The following is a 16,281-nucleotide window of genomic DNA, read 5'->3' on the forward strand; positions in this document are numbered from 1 at the left end:
GTTAATAGTGTGCAATGCAAGAAGCACAACTCACAAAGAAGTCACTTTAGTTGTAGTTGAAAGTAGTTGAAAAGCAAAGTGGGCACTAAAGTGGGCGAATTAAGTTCTTAAAATATAATTGTTAAGCCCAAAAAGTGGTAAGACAAATTTAGAAATGCAATGTTCCTCATAATTATAATGGCTGCTGCGCTGCTGCAGTGGACTAATGGTGTTGCATTCATGTTAAATTGTTAGAAATAACATAAAAGTTATCCTTTAATGTGCCATTTTCTCGTCATCTAAAAATACCCACCTTTACACCCTCCGTGTTGTATACTCTTCCTAAAAACACGTTATCTGCACATTCTCCATTTTAATTTATCCCTTTTAGCAAACGCAGAGACTCGTAATAAGAGGATGTGTCAGTACAGGTGTGACTGCTATGATTTTAGCGAGGTTTAGTAATTGCTTTGTGCAAATCATGTTTAGTGCCCCTTTTCTCTCTCTTTCTCTTTCTTTCTCTCTCCTCCTCCTCTCCATCTGTGACTCTCTCTCGTTCCACTTTCCTATTTTCTATTCCTCTCCGTGCTCCTCCTCCTTCTTATCTTCCCCACATCCTGGCTCTTTGTTCCTCTACCTCTCCCTTACTCCTTCTGCGGCTCTCTTTCCATCCCTCTTTCCAGTCTTCTTTCTTCTCCTCCCTCTTTCCCTCCCTTTCTGATGGATGACTCACGTAGGCTGAAGCCCAAGGCTGTATAATTCAGGGCTTGACAGGTAGCACTCACTAAAAGAATGGGAACTGAGCAAAGAGCTAGTGGCAGCAGCCAGAGAATGGTATAGCCGTATGCTCGCTCTCGCTCACTCCCTCGTTTTTTTTTTTTTTTCGTTTTTTGTACTAAAGAGTTAATTAATGTGTATACTTTAACACTGATATAAGTTGAGCGGTTTAAATATGTAGCTTATTATTGCACTGGCTGCTCAGATAATAACCTCTGATTTGACAACTGTTGTCAAAGTCACTCTCAGTATGTACAACTTCCATGTTTAACAGTCTCTCCTCTTGATGCTATTTACTGTACCTTTTTTCCATCAATATAACACCCTGCCTGCTTTCCCTGCTCTACACAAGTCTGGTCTCTCCTCCTTTGTGGTAGCCACAGTGCACAGATTTTAATGCCAGCCTCTTTCATCCACCATTGTATTTTCTCCCACCAGAAAAACAAAGAGACAATGTAGATGTGGTGTTTTGTAAGAGAATGTGAAGTGTGAAAGGCCAACACATGGCTAAGGACGGAAAAAGCATGTCGTACTAAAGCTTGTGGGAGAGACCATGAAAACCTGCACAATTCATGCATTCAAATAAAGGATGAGCATATATTTCTGATAATAAACAACATACCTTGAGGGGTCATTCTTTTTTAGAAATGAGCCAATAAGAGGAAAAATGCTCTTATAGCGTAAAGTTTGATTCAGCTGGGACACTGTTGTTTGTTTTCATTGAGAAATGGTCTGAACTGGACTGTTGAGAAAGGAACATTAATGAGTTACGCAGTTCAACTTTACTCTCAAACAGCTGTTTGGTTGTGCCACAAATTGTCATTCATAAAAATTCACAGTGGTTAAAACAAACAGATGTGTTTAAATGCCAAAAGATGTTTGAATCGAAGAGGGACCACCTTAACAGCTTCGAAATTATCAGAATACATCAAATGTCAAATACTATAGCATATTTTTAGAGCTGGCATCTCCATTTTTAGTTTTTTTTTTGTTTTTTTTGTACTGGGAATAGTGCCACTTTCAAAATTTGCAGTAACAAAGTATTCTGAGGTCGAAAAATATGAGTCTCTGCAACGGTTACTTAAGAACCACTCACATGTAATACGCTATTTGCACTAATGGAGTGTTTTATCAACATTAATGTCTTTTGGCTTGAATGGAAGTCAATGGAACTACGACCACAGCCATTCAATTGTTGAGACAGTGCTACTGATGGATCCCTTTGTCTTTTCCCTTCTCAAGAGTTTATTGAGATTTAGCATGATCGAAGCTTACAGACGGTGTTCATTTATAGCCTTAGGCCATAATTTACACCTTCGTTCTATGTAGCATGGAGAAATCATATTTGTGTGCCGGTAACTCACCAGCAGCATCCAAACAGATGGGCTCTGGACTGTGTGGGCGGCACATGCAGTTTTGTCCTCTGTCTTCTCTTCTCACTCACTCGCTTTTTTTGATGGGTCTTCGGGATGCAGTCTATGCAGTCTGTTGGCTTCATGCTCATCAAGTCATTCTAAATTATCTGTGCTATACATGCCGAGGGCTTGTTTGTTATTTGTGAGGGGTTTGTAATTCGCCCAAACTGTTAATTCAACTGTGAGGCTGAGCCAGATGTCTCTTTCGTATACCGTAGTCCGACAGTGCTAAACAATATACAACAGGATATTTTCAACTCTTTTTCAACCTTGGGACCTTTTCATAACCACAAAGTGTAAAATCTTGTATTCTTTACTACAGCTGTTGTGTTATAATATTTCACATTTGAAACTTCTAAAACTTCATTTTTGTAACTTCTGATATAGTTTATTTTATATTGTGGTCAGTTCTCAAATTTAATTGGCTGTGCAGGGCTCTGTGTATGTTGATGTGGAGTCCGTTGATACACTGTTTGTATCACTCCACTTGTCTGCTTTTGCATGCTCCAAAAAGACAGTGACTCTTTCTATAAAAGGTTACATTGATATGGCAGTAGGTGGCACCAAGTGACTATCTTTATGTGTGAGTCATTGATTGATTTAATCACTTGATTTGTTTAATAACACTGATTCATTTAGTTACAAAACAAGTGACTGTCATTATAAGTGAGTCATTGAATCATTCATTCAAATGATTTATTCATTAAAACTGATTCCTTAAGGAACACAAGTGACTGGCTGATTTCAGAATTGCATACTATTGCACACTACTCTTACTTATTACTTATACATATCTTCATATGACAGAAATAGTAATAGTTGTATTATAGTATGCTCTTATGAATTTAGCAACTGTCTTTGAGTCAGTCATTGAATCATTCATTCAGCCGAATTGTTCGATAACACCGATTCATTCAGTAACAAAGCAAGTGACTGTTTGAGTTTGTAATACCATACTAGCTAGGGTGACCATACGTCCTCTTTTCCCCAGATATGTCCTTTTTTTGGACCAAAAGAAATGCGTCCGGCCGGGATTTCTAAATCACCCATAATGTCCAGGATTTGGCTTTTGCTTTCTGTAGTTGCCATGCATTGTATGCATTTTGCATTGTGTGTAGGCTATTAAAGGCCTTTTCTTAATCTCGCTCCCAATTTCTGACCATTACCGCCTGCTCCCACAAACATTCTAATATTGAATATAATTTTTAAACATCAGAGAGCCGCTATCAATATGCGGAATATTAAAATCCCTTTGTATGCAGCTCGTGGATGCAGGGTTGCCAAATCTGCATTTTTTCTATGGAATCGGGCTGATTTTAAACTGTTGCGGAGGGTTGATTTTCTCCCATGGGTTAAAGGTTTGAAATATTGCATAAATTACATTTGACTGAAATGCTTGTATTGAAACATTTTGCTTTTTAACTGTTGTTTATCTGTGGTAGATATTAAGTTTTGTGGATCCATGGCCACTGGTAGGAAGCCTTTTAGCTGTGTTTATGACCAATCAGCAAAATGATGTCATTGTAAAATGTGTCATTTAGGTATGGAAATGACATATTTTGGGTTTTCATATGGGATGTGCCATATCTTTATATTATAGAAATAGTAAGAGTATTATGCCTGTATGCTGTTCAAAATTCTGTGATTGTATTTATGAGTCAGTCATTGAATCATACATTCAATAACACAGATTCATTCAGAAACCAAACAGCTGACTGGCTGAATTTTGACCTTACACACTGCCATACTACTCTTGATAATTCTGCCTTCAAACAGCAGAAATAATAAGGACAGTATTTTATTAAGCTCTTCTAAAATGAGCCATTTTATGAGTAAGTCATTGAATCAGTCGCTAATCTGAATAATTAAAAAAGCTGATTCTTTCAGAATATAGCAAGTGACCTTTATGAGTAATTCATAGTGAATGGTTTGTGTATGCCTTTATAATGATGAACTTATATTACTAGAATAAGTCTGCTTTTTTGTCAGATATTTGGTGTTTTCAATATAATGGCTTTGGTTTGTGAAGAAACTGAAAAAATATTTTGAAATATCCTTCAGAAATCCAGTTGCACGCTCACCTATTACTTGTCTTGCACTGTAATTTTTGCTCAAAAATCATACATTTTCCTTGACTAGTTTAGACAGAACCCAGTTTGCTATACACACATAAGTTTCAGATGTGTGTATCTGTACATCTGTGTGATCTTAACCCATGTAACGCATCTTTATTACTAAGAGAGCTGCTTTTGCCATTGGATAAATCCTGTAGTCAACACCCAGTACAGAGTTTCCCTCTGTCTGCATCACATCTGATATCTTACGTAGATCCGAACCTGTGTGAATGGCAGATTCATGCCTCCGAAGACCACGGCGACATGTAAAACCCTGCTCCAGGGTCAGACTTGATGAGTCTCTGCAGTAAATTAAACCGCCAAGGACATAACCACCGCAAACAGCCTCTCTGTGTGTGTGGTAGTGTGATTGCACAGCGTGTTTTTAGGCAGAGGGGGACCAGGCTCAGCAGTGACAGAGAAGGCAGCTGAGCTGCAGAGACAGTAAGAGCCCTGCAGAATGCACAACACCAGCACCTCCTTTGTTCTGCTTTTTGGGAGGGCGCTGTATGAAGGGAGGTTAGCAGGGAGATGTCTGTCAGGCTCAGAATCACTGATCTCTCTCTCTCTCTCTCTCACTCTGTCTGTCTGCTCAAATGGCAAATCTTACTCCTGAGGGGGAGATCACCATGGTGACAGCGCCTTGCCACGCATGCCTGTGGATGCTGCAGTGTAGGAGCGCAGAGGAGCCGCACGCTCCTATGGCAACTCGAACACGAACAGCCAGCTGTAGCTGCTGAATTCGCCTCCACAGCCTATAGTGTCACACTCTGCGAGAACGTACCTGGTGCCACAGCAGTCTGAATCCACAACAGACCCCAGCCTGGATGTGCTCTTGGTATTCGGGCCAATTAAAACCAAAGAGCATTTCTGCTGGCTAATCTGAGGTCCCTCATTGTAACAGAACGACTATTTGAAGACTTTTAATTAAAAAATAATCGCATGTTTTTAGAAACAGACAGAGAAATTATTCTCGTTCATCATTCCGCCACTTTGAGAGCAATATTTGCAGCGTTATTATGACGGTTGCTGTGGAAATGATCAAACAGAGCAGGCCCGGGCTAATATTCTGGCCATTGCTGGTATTAGTCAAGTTCATCAGAGGATTTGTCCACCAGGAGCTGTCTGACTGAAGTCATTATTTCTCCCGGCAGTTCTGAAAGGCTCGCAGATCTCTCTCTCTCTCTCACTCTCTCGCTCTCTCACAGTCTCTCTCTCTCTCTCGGCCATAATTACCTTAGTCCCACTCAAAGCCTGCCTCCGCCGCTCCCGTATTCAAATGTGGTTTAATTACCTGTGGAATTTTAATTGGCGTGGCCTGCCAGTGGGAAACGCAAAGGTGTCCAAGGTCATTCCGAGTCGTTCGTGAAACGCTCTCACCCACACAGACGACGCTGGCTGCCTGCCCGCACAACACACCATCGCTAGAAGCACAGCCTCTATAACCAGCACATGCTTCAAACAATAAAACAATGAAGAGAAAATGGGCACCTCACACCAACAGGCCGACTGATTCATTGTAGGGTTATGAGGTTGAAAAATTGTATTTTATGGACTGTAATTGTTACCATGGTTATTGTTACTACTGTAAAAGTGTAATTAATAGGGCTGGGTTTTGACACAAATTTCATGATTCGATTTGATTATAACTCACAAGCATTCTATTCAATTCGATTCCTGATTCAATTAAATTAAATTCATCATAGATTAATCTGGATGTATATCAGATACAGTCCAAGCCAAATTTTCTCAAGGAAAAAAAATCTCTCAACTAATGCTGTAAAATACACATGAAAGTCAGTTGGTACTACATTACTTTAATACTGAAGGTTAAAATGATCAATTACGTTTTTATAATAATAATTAATAGTAAATAACAACTATTTCTACACCAATTCGTTTTTTTTTTAAACACATTTAAATGATGACTAAAAACTTGATGGATTTATTCAAACATAAATGAAACATCAAAGAACAGTAAAAATTATAATGAATATATGGTGCATATATTTTTGCAAAATGCTCCTCTCTAGAGTTCTTTTTTCTAGCTGACTAACAACTTTATGGCCACCAAATATGTTTTTTTTTTTTTTTTTTTGAGGTAAATGTGACGTTACGTGACATTGTTTACAAGCTGTTATATTGACATCTTTCCACAGTCGAAACACTAATTTATTGAATACATGACAGGATACGGATTACGGTTAATTGTTTTCTTTCTTTCAGCATACCTTCAGAGGTTTATTCCTGTTCCTGAAACTGGTATTAAAGTGGAGGAGATGATCAGTTCACATGCACTTTGCGCTGCCGCTATAGCGATCTGACACTCCACATTAAACAGCGCCAAAATGGTATTTATTGTTTGAATAGGCTAGACTAATCGATTCTTGGGTTTTAAGAATCGATAGTGTTTCATAAAAATGAAGATTGATAAAAATCGAGAAAGCAACATTTTTTACCCAGCCCTAGTAATTAATGATTATTACAGTGCAGAGTTTAAGAACTAGTTTTGCTTTAACATGTGATATATTACACCATATTTTTTACATTTTACATATTTATAATACTGATATATTGCTGACATTTGAAAAATAGTATTTTAATTATCCAAATTAACTACCATGATGTGACTGATCCCAACCACAGGTGTATTATTGTAATCATAATTGTAACAAGTATGGTATATTGTTGTTTAAAACTTGATTTCCATGCCATTTTTTTTTTCAGACCAAACCCTCATCAGTTATACAGTATTATAAGTCCCATATAAATCTTTATTGCCAGCAGCCATCGCTCCACATTTTCTGGTTTGTGCAAGTTAAGGCAAAGTCTGAGGATGAGAAAGATAACTGCCTGCAAAAGGATCTGAATTTAGAACGTTTCACAGTCCAATGAGTCCTGACCAAGCACAAGAGCCACAAGAACAGGTTATAAAAACACAGCTCACGTTTTTGATTGTCCTCTTGTCATTCCAAATGTGTGTGAGTGTGTGTGATGGCTTGTTTTTCTGATTCTAGGCAACCCAGTTTATCTACAAAGCCTCACTCTACTGTGAATCTTAACTCCCAGTTGTTAACTGAGCGGAAGGTTTGAGGTTATGACCTAAAGGAAGCTTGAGGATAAAGTTAAATTAATAAAAGTATTAGAAATCAGAAATACACTTTTTAAAAAGACCCTCAATGTTCTTTCGTCCTTGTAATGATTAAAAATCACAGTATCAGATATATATTTGAATTTGTTTCTGAATTTCATAGAAAATGAAAAAAAAGACAACTGTATGCATTAAAGATTTCTCTTTTTTGCGATTCAGAAATAATTGTCCCCAGGAGCCAGATTAGGTTCAGCAACACAGGACTTTTCTTCTTTCTCACATTTTACACATTATCAAAGATTATACATCATTGAATTAGTCAAAAGCTCTTTTTTTTTTTTTTTTTTTTTTTTTTTTTTACTCAAATGTATTGTTCAGGTATGTAAGACTGGGGGTCAAACTTCATCATAAAGTCACAAATAAACCGATTTTGTATGAAAACTGAATAATTGATTCAAAGGATGGCACATTCAAACCAAATATAATTGCACATGCTGTTTAAGGGCAATTAAAGTGGAATTTCTGAAAACCTAATGATTATTATGGGATTTGTATAATTGAGGGCTAAGGCTAGAATGAGTTTTGCCTTGTTTATATTTTGGAGGATGAGACTCATAAACGAGTCTTGGCGGTTTAGGAATAGCACTGTCTTGTGGGACCAGAGTTCAAGCAGCGCACGCATTTACATGAATAAATGTGCCAGTGGTTATTAATGCTTTGTTATGTCTTAAACAATTCTAATACTTCTTATCTCTGAGGGCTGAGCTTTGGCACAGACGCTCTTCACAGATTCAAGGTAATTTTTCAGAACTGTTGCGCATAATTCTCTTGGTTTTTGTTTTCTTTTTGTTGTGCAGTGTGTATGGATGCCCCTTGGCTAAGAAAAGGAAAACCCAAGAGAAACCTCCGCAGGAGCCAGCTTCCAAACGCCGTCCATTTCTAACTATGGCTGATGGAGAGCCCACCATGTATGAAAGCTATGAGGCCATGGAGGAGGGAGAGGAGAGGGAACATGAAGAAGTAGAGGAAGTGGAAGAAGAGGAGGAGGGAGGGGAAGAGGAAGAGGAAGATGAAGAAGAGGAGTGCTCAGATGACAATGAGGAACAAGGAGAGGAAGAAGAGGACGAGGAAGAAGAAGGAGAGGAAGATGGAGAGGTGGAGAGAGAAGAGGTAGAGCAAATGGAGGAAGAGGTAGAAGAAGATGAGGAAGTTGTGGAGGAGGATGGGGATGATGAAGAGCAGGAGGATGAAGAAGATGAGGATGATGAAGATGAGCATGAAGAAGAGGAATACTATGAAAATCAGAGTCATCAGCAAAGTAAGGCTTTTTAGATTGATTGCATATTCAGCAACATTTTCCAGGATGTTTGTGTAGTTATAAAGAAAAAAGAATGTATGTTTGAAAAATAAAATATCTCATGATTTTTAACCATATTCTAAAGACATTTCTTACTTGATTAATTAAACTCATAGGTATGTTTTTGTTGTTGTTGTTGTTGTTGTTGTTGTTTTTGACTGGTACAACTTAATCAAGTCTGATCAGGTTATCAAGGTTATCAAGATTATTCTATTCATGTTATTACAAAATATTTCAGAGAATATTTAAATGTTTTTCTTTGGTTATACAAACATTCTGGAAAATGTCAGTAGGAAATGTAATGTTTAGAATCTACAGAAAGACATGTAGTTGCTCTGACACACAGAATGCCTCATGAAATATGAATCAAGGGCAGCTTATTGTAGGTCAACTGACATTTTAGAGCATAATTGACGGAATATGCAGTCATTAAAGTCAATGTTTTATTTCTTAAATTGCCTGTTTTAGTTTCAAGTCATACAGTATGTGTAATTTGCTGAATCAGAATGAAATCTACATATACCCTGCCGAGAATGGCTGGCCTTCGCCATCCTAATTAATGTGAATTTTACAGCATGGAACAATCCAACTACCCCTTTGAAACTGAGGGAAAGCAGATGTGACTGCATCCTTAGTATGCATCTCACCCTCATTCTCCGGTGTCCTCAATCGCTTGTGACAGTGCTTCCAGAGTAATAGAGAGAGGAAGCTCTTTGAGTTATTAACTTTGGCCCCCCTCCACACACGCACAACGCCGTTCCAGGAGGTGTCAAATACACTCAGCCCCCCACCCCTCCCTGGTGAAAATGGGCTCCTCCTGAGGATATTTCTGGCTCCAGAAACAGAGCACCTCATCCGCTGCTTATCCCTGCAGTCTCATCCGCCTCTGTCCCAAATACTAGCAACACTAAAATCTTTTCAGTACAATTGAGAGGCTTTCAGAGCAGCCAGTGCTGCTTACATGTTATCGAACATGAATATGTCTGGTGAAACATTTAAAAGGCCGCCTGATGATTCATGTACCATATTGCAGTTTCTCTAAAATTCATCTGTTTCTTTTGTCGAATGCTCAAATAAATTTCAGCGACATAGTGGCAGTTACCATCTTGCTAAATTGCATTTGATTATTTAAATCTATTTGTACCTGTGTCATCAAGCTGTACGTGAAACCCTTGCGTGACATTTGTCTTAGATTTGCTGCATCAATGCTATCGTTCATGAGACGTTACATTTTCATAATGATAGTGTTCAGGCCGCTTCAGATTATAGAGAGGACTGACATTTCGTTTGTGAATTTATCATGCTGCACAAGCCGCTTGCTGTTAACAGGGTGGAAGGCCCTAGTGCACAACGTATTTGAGGATGTATTTTTGGAGCAGTTTAGAAAATCTTAAAGGATTAGTTCACTTCCAGAATGAAAATTTCCCGATAATTCACTCACCCCCATGTCATCCAAGATGTTCATGTCTTTCTCTCTTCACCGGAAATGAAGGTAAACGGAAAACATTCAAGGAAAACATTCCAGGATTTTTCTCCATATAGTGGACTTAAATGGGTTAAAGATCCAAATCGCAGTTTCAATGCATGCTTCAAAGGGCTCTACATGATCCCAACCAAGGATTAAGAGTCTTATCCAGGGAAACGAACGGTCATTTTCTTTTCTTTTTTTAAAATTATGTTTATGGGCTTTTTATGCCTTTTATTGAGATGGGACAGTAGAGAAACGACAGGAAAGCATTGGGAGGGGAGAGGTGAGTGGGATCGGCAAAGGACCTCGAGACAGAAATCGAACTCGGGTCACCTTGAGTGCAGATACGCTGTATGTCGACACACTACCCTGACGAACGGTCATTTTCTAAAAAAAATTAATAAATTTATATACTTTTCAACCACAAATGCTAGTCTTGCACTAGCTCGACCTCATGCATTATGTACTGTAGGTTACGCGTGACGTAGGTGGAAGTACCGACCCAGTGTTTACAAAGCGAACGTGCAAAGAGTCAAATACCCTTTACCAAAAAAAAAAAAAGGATAAAATGAGATGGAGTTTTTCAAAAAAAAGTATATAAAATTTAGTTTTTTTAAGAAAATTATCTTTTCGCGAGATAAGACCTTTATTCCTCAGATGGGATCATGTAGAGCCCTTTGAAGACGCATTGTAACTGCAGTTTGGACCTTTAACCCACTGGTCTCCAAGTCCACAAAATAGAGAAAAATCCTGCAATGTTTTCCTCAAAAACCTAAATTTCTTTTCGACTGGAGAATGACATGGGGGTGAGTAAATTATCAGATTTTTTTTAATTCTGGAAGTAAACTAACCTTTAAGGTTACACTTAATTTTGATTATCTACTAACTTTTTATTTAGACATTCTACTAACTATAAGTACCTTTGCAACTACACATCAACTAACTCGTATTAGTAGAGTATTTGTAAACAGTTAGGTTAGGGTTAGTAGAATAAGTTGACATTTACTTTCAAAGTTACTTACAGTCAGTAGAATGTCTGTTGGAGGAACATCAAAATAGTGTTCAGACACAGACTCTCCACTTATACTCTAAAGATTGGTATTTGACGTAGTTGCAAAGTTATTCACAGTCAGCAGAATGTCTAAAGTGGACTATCAAAATAAAGTGTTATCAAATTCCTTGTATTTTTTGCATTTAACCAACAGATTGTTCTCTTTTCTCTTCAGACGGCAATTATTCTAGTGGTGGACAATCAAAATCCAATCAAATAGTTGAGAAGGACAATAATAATAACAATAGCATTAACAATGAGGAGTATGAGAATTATGACGAGCTTGTGGCCAAGTCTCTTCTCAACCTTGGTAAAATCGCAGAGGATGCCGCCTACCAAGCCATGACTGAGTCAGAGATGAACAGCAATTCTTCCAACAGTGCAGGTGAGGATGACGACGAGGATGAAGATGAAGGGAGTGAACAAGGAGGCCATAAGGGAGAGTTGAGCGTCGACTTGGATAGCGATGTGGTACGTGAGACCGTGGACTCCCTGAAGCTTCTGGCCCAGGGACACGGAGCCGTGCTTCCCGACGAGGGATACGCAGATGCCGGGTCTGGGGATCCTGGCTCAGCTGGCCATGCTAACGGACGGGGCCAGACGGAGGAGAGCGAGGAGGAAGTGTGTCTCAGTAGCTTGGAGTGTCTGCGCAACCAGTGCTTCGACTTGGCCCGCAAACTCAGTGAGACCCAAACGTCCGAGCGGTCCACGATGGAGGTCCAAGTGCAGCACCAGATGGAGCATCAGCATCAGCATCAGCTGCATCAGCAGCATCAGCAGCATCAGCAGCATCAACAGCAGCAGCAGCAGCCTCCAATGCATCAGATGCCCAGGTATGACAGCTGCCAGATGGACCAGCACAGACCCCTTGAGAGGAACTACTCAGACATGGTCAATCTGATGAAACTGGAGGAGCAGCTCAGCCCTGCTTCAAGAGGCTACCCCTCTAGCTGCGCCCAGGAAGGGGATGAAGACACTACGTCAGTGGCCTCCGAACGTTCCGATGAAGCTTTTGACATGACTAAAGGCAACCTGTCGCTGCTGGAAAAGGCCATTGCTCTGGAATCCGAGCGTGCCAAGGTTATGCGAGACAGAATGGCATCAGAACAGATGGTGGCTCGGAGGGACAATCAGCGCCTTCATGGAGAGCACAGCCCAAGGCAGAGCAGCAGTGCAGAAGAACGCAAGGCCCGACTCCATCATGATGGCTCAAAAAGAGCATATTACCCTAAAGGTAAAAATAAAACTTCTAATGAGATTTTACATTTCAGCAGAGATTTCAGTAGATAGTTCCCCTTCATTATACAGAATATGTAAGCCATATTCTGCCACTGAGGAAACAAATAAAATTGGTTATTTTGGTAATTTCTCACAATTGTTAGATATGAAGTCAGAATTTCCTTATTTTATTTCTTTATTTTTGGTAAATGTGGCTTTATGTGATATTATATTTCACAACTGTGACTTTATTTCTCCTAATCATGACATTATATCTCACAATTTGACTTTATGTCTCACAATATGGCTTCATATCTCAAAAATGTGACTTTATTTTTCCTAATTGTGATATTATATATCACAATGAGACTTTCTTTCTCACAAATGTGACTTTATATATTCCAATGTGACTTGTTATTTCTTATTCTGAAACATTTTCTCACAATTACCAGTTTTATTTTTTTGTACTATCCTATTTACTTCTTTATTTTTTGTAGTTGGGACTTTAAATCTCACAATGTAGCATTATATCTCACAAATGCGGCTTAATTCCTTCTATTTGTGAATTAATAAGTGTGAATTTATTTCTCGTAAATGCAACTTTATATATTCTAGTGTGACTTTTTGTTTCTTACTTTAAACATTTTGCACAGTTAACAGTTATAATTTGAATATGAATATAATTTTCTCGTCCTGAAAGCTGTTGCGGCATTTGTTCCCCAGTGTCTTGGGTCACTTAACATTCCGTCACACATTGTGCCGATGACATTGATGACTATGGGGTCACTTTGGTGAGACGGAAACATTTTTGGGGCTTGTTTTAAATACCTAGGTCACCCTGGTAGATACTTCCATAATGACAACAGCTTACACTGCTAAAATAGGCTGACATGGTAACATCAGAGACTTACCTTGTCAGGCATGAGTAATGGCAATCTGCATGGCCCGTTAAGAAAGCAAATCTCATCCCTTGGATCCCATACATGGTTTATTACCTCAAATCTTTCCCAATCCTCACCCACTTCCTTTGGGAATGAGCCATCTCCTCTGATATATCCAGATATTAGCAATCAGAAACTACAGGAGCATATCAATATCACATTTAACAAATGTACGTTACAGTGTTGAGGATCCTTAGATCACCTCTGGTTACCCAACCTAACAGCTCTTCCTATCTGGTACTTTAAAAGGTTCATCATTTGTCTCTGCTCAGATGGAACTGCTTTGTATGTTTCATTTCCTTCCATTTGCTCAATTTGCACTATGTTTTCCATTAAGGAGAGCGTCTCTGTGCTTCCTAGCGTAGAGCAGTTTGCTGTTGTTTTCAGTGCACGACCACAGCAAGTCAGAGGGTCGTGTAATTATAGAATTACACCATGATTTCACACCTCATCTCCAGAAACTATTCTTGGCGCTAATTATTAGAGCGTCGTTATTAAACATGTCGAGTGATCTCACTGTTCTGACTGACAGGGAGCATTATTATTGCATGCTTGTGGAGTTCTACAGCAGTTATTTTTGGCTAATAAAAGAGGGAAGATATTACAAATGTGTTTACTTAGCTAAACCGGTTTAAATAACAAAGAATGCATGTACTGATAAATGCATCCATGATTTTAGAAGAAATTGCTGTTTGCTGGTTTTTCCTTTCTGGTCTCGTGGTAGAAGCGCTATGCACACCGTGTACCAAAACCAGTGAAAGCTGAACGTATTTTTCTTGCGGGTTTTCATTTGCAAGATAAAATTGGGGAACTGTTATAGTGGAAACGTTAACCTATTTTACAGCAGGAATCTGAATTGGTTGCTTGTATTTAATATCAATAGCACACATGAACGTGTTAACCTGGAGTAAAATGTTTTTGTAGAATAAAATGGCATGAGATGAAATCATTGATACATTTATGTGTATAATGTAAAGACTCTGGTTCCTATTTCCTCACAATGATTGTCTCATTTTATGTGATTTCTACTTTATATACTGTAAGGTGATTGTAAATCACCTTTTCTTTCTCAGCACGTACAGTTGTATATATCATCTTTATGAAATGGTTTTGGATGTTGGAGATTGTTACAATAATCACCCACAGATATGTACATATGTTGGAAGTGCTGAAAGTGCTGAAAATTTTTCTGATAGGCTTCTATTCATGTGTTATAACTATAGTATAAGCGGAATAATTGACTCCAGCCCATTGAATTGTTAGGAAATAATGCACACCCATTACCACCTCAGTTGCATTATTTTCTAATAATTCAACAGCACGTCGCCAATTATTCCTTATGGATTTACATTTTAATGAGAACATATATTAAAAAACAAGTTCTACATATCAGAGAATAAAAAAACAATTAATTGAAACTAATGATGTAAATCTTTTTTAACTGTCCGACTGATGAAATTCCTCTGCGGGACTGTTAAATTTTTCTGAATTACAATCCAATACAATCTCAGCCACAAGTCTCATTCAAGCTATATTCTTTATCCAGTGTCCAATTTCAAAGCAAACAGACAGTGTTTGATAATAGCCGTAACCGGAGCATAAATGTTATCACAAAGAATCCAGCAGGTTAATGGGATTTGCTTACTGTGCCTGTAACAGGATATGCCAATAACCGTCTTTGCTTACAGACTCAAGGGGAGAGAAAAAAGAAAGCAAGTGTCCAACCCCAGGTTGCGATGGCACGGGGCACGTCACTGGACTCTATCCTCACCATCGAAGCTTGTCCGGCTGCCCTCACAAAGACCGCGTGCCACCAGAAAGTAAGCCGAATATGAACGGCCATTTGCACATTGGTCCCTATGCGTGTTTGCTACGTGCCGTCTGTGCTGTGGGCATGTTTTACCTCTCTTTTCTGTAATGCATATGAGTGCATTTCCTCCTCCCCCTGAAACGGTGGCGCACTTTCTCGTACGACCAACCTCTGCTTGTCTGGTTGTGCTGATTTGTGCTTATGAATAATTTAGCCTGTTTCTCAATATGGCTGTAATGATCTCTCAGACGCAAAGCAGCTTTTTCATCACTACCTCCAGTCACACCTCTAATTGGATGAGGATCATGTCACAGGCGGGTTCTGATGAGTCAGTTTACTGCAGGCCCAGAGACGTAGCGCTGCAGGATGTGTCATAGACAACCTAATGGCTAGACTCATTTAATTCACCAAAAATAAATCAGTTTTTATTGAAGAGTGCTTTCTTTTCCTCGTACGCCAATGCTTTCACACAACGTGCATGCCATTAACACATTGCATGCCTAGATTCTTCTTTCACCATATGGTGTAGCCATGATTAACTTTATGATTAACTGATTTCAGCTGGAACGTTTCTTAGGAGCATGTGCATGCTGTTGTGACTGAGCCCGTTCAGCTTAATGGAACACAAGGCTTTCATACTCACTCTGGATCCTCCTAACCTTCTCTCGCCCTCTCCTCTCTGTTTGTCCAGTTCTTGCAATGTATGAGAATGTTCTAAAGTGCCCCACGCCTGGCTGCTCGGGACGCGGCCATGTAAATAGCAACAGGAACTCCCACCGCAGGTGAGTGGCTGGAAGGGACGTGGGGAGAAGAAACTGGCGCCATTGTGGGGACTGATGTTCCAGTCTTTTTACACACTTCATATAGGGAATAAGAAGAATGCATAGTTTTAGATGGAGCCTTGCTTTTAGGAAGGAGAAGAGGGACTGATTTGTTTGTGTTGTGCTGAGCTCAGCTGGATTGTAGAAACACATAGCTCCAGGCTCAAATATTTTATTTGCGTATTGGCACTTTTGACACGCAGAGTGGAGATTCAGGATTCTATTCCCACATGGAACAA

The 16,281-nt window shown here is 39.2% G+C and overlaps 1 protein-coding gene across 2 annotated transcripts in view; it reads left to right on the top strand.

Annotated features, from left to right (window-relative positions):
- Nucleotides 1-16,281, top strand: part of LOC109044879 (myelin transcription factor 1-like protein) — a 56,749-nt gene that overhangs the window by 22,442 nt on the left and 18,026 nt on the right. For both annotated transcript variants that reach the window (XM_042746248.1, XM_042746250.1), the window contains exons 6-9: nucleotides 8,234-8,694; nucleotides 11,428-12,486; nucleotides 15,100-15,231; nucleotides 15,913-16,003. In XM_042746248.1, the coding sequence (XP_042602182.1) occupies nucleotides 8,234-8,694; nucleotides 11,428-12,486; nucleotides 15,100-15,231; nucleotides 15,913-16,003 (1,743 nt within the window). The remainder of the gene's footprint in view (nucleotides 1-8,233; nucleotides 8,695-11,427; nucleotides 12,487-15,099; nucleotides 15,232-15,912; nucleotides 16,004-16,281) is intronic.

This window comes from Cyprinus carpio, chromosome B20 (assembly GCF_018340385.1).
Source record: "Cyprinus carpio isolate SPL01 chromosome B20, ASM1834038v1, whole genome shotgun sequence".
NCBI classification, from domain to species: Eukaryota; Metazoa; Chordata; class Actinopteri; order Cypriniformes; family Cyprinidae; genus Cyprinus; species Cyprinus carpio.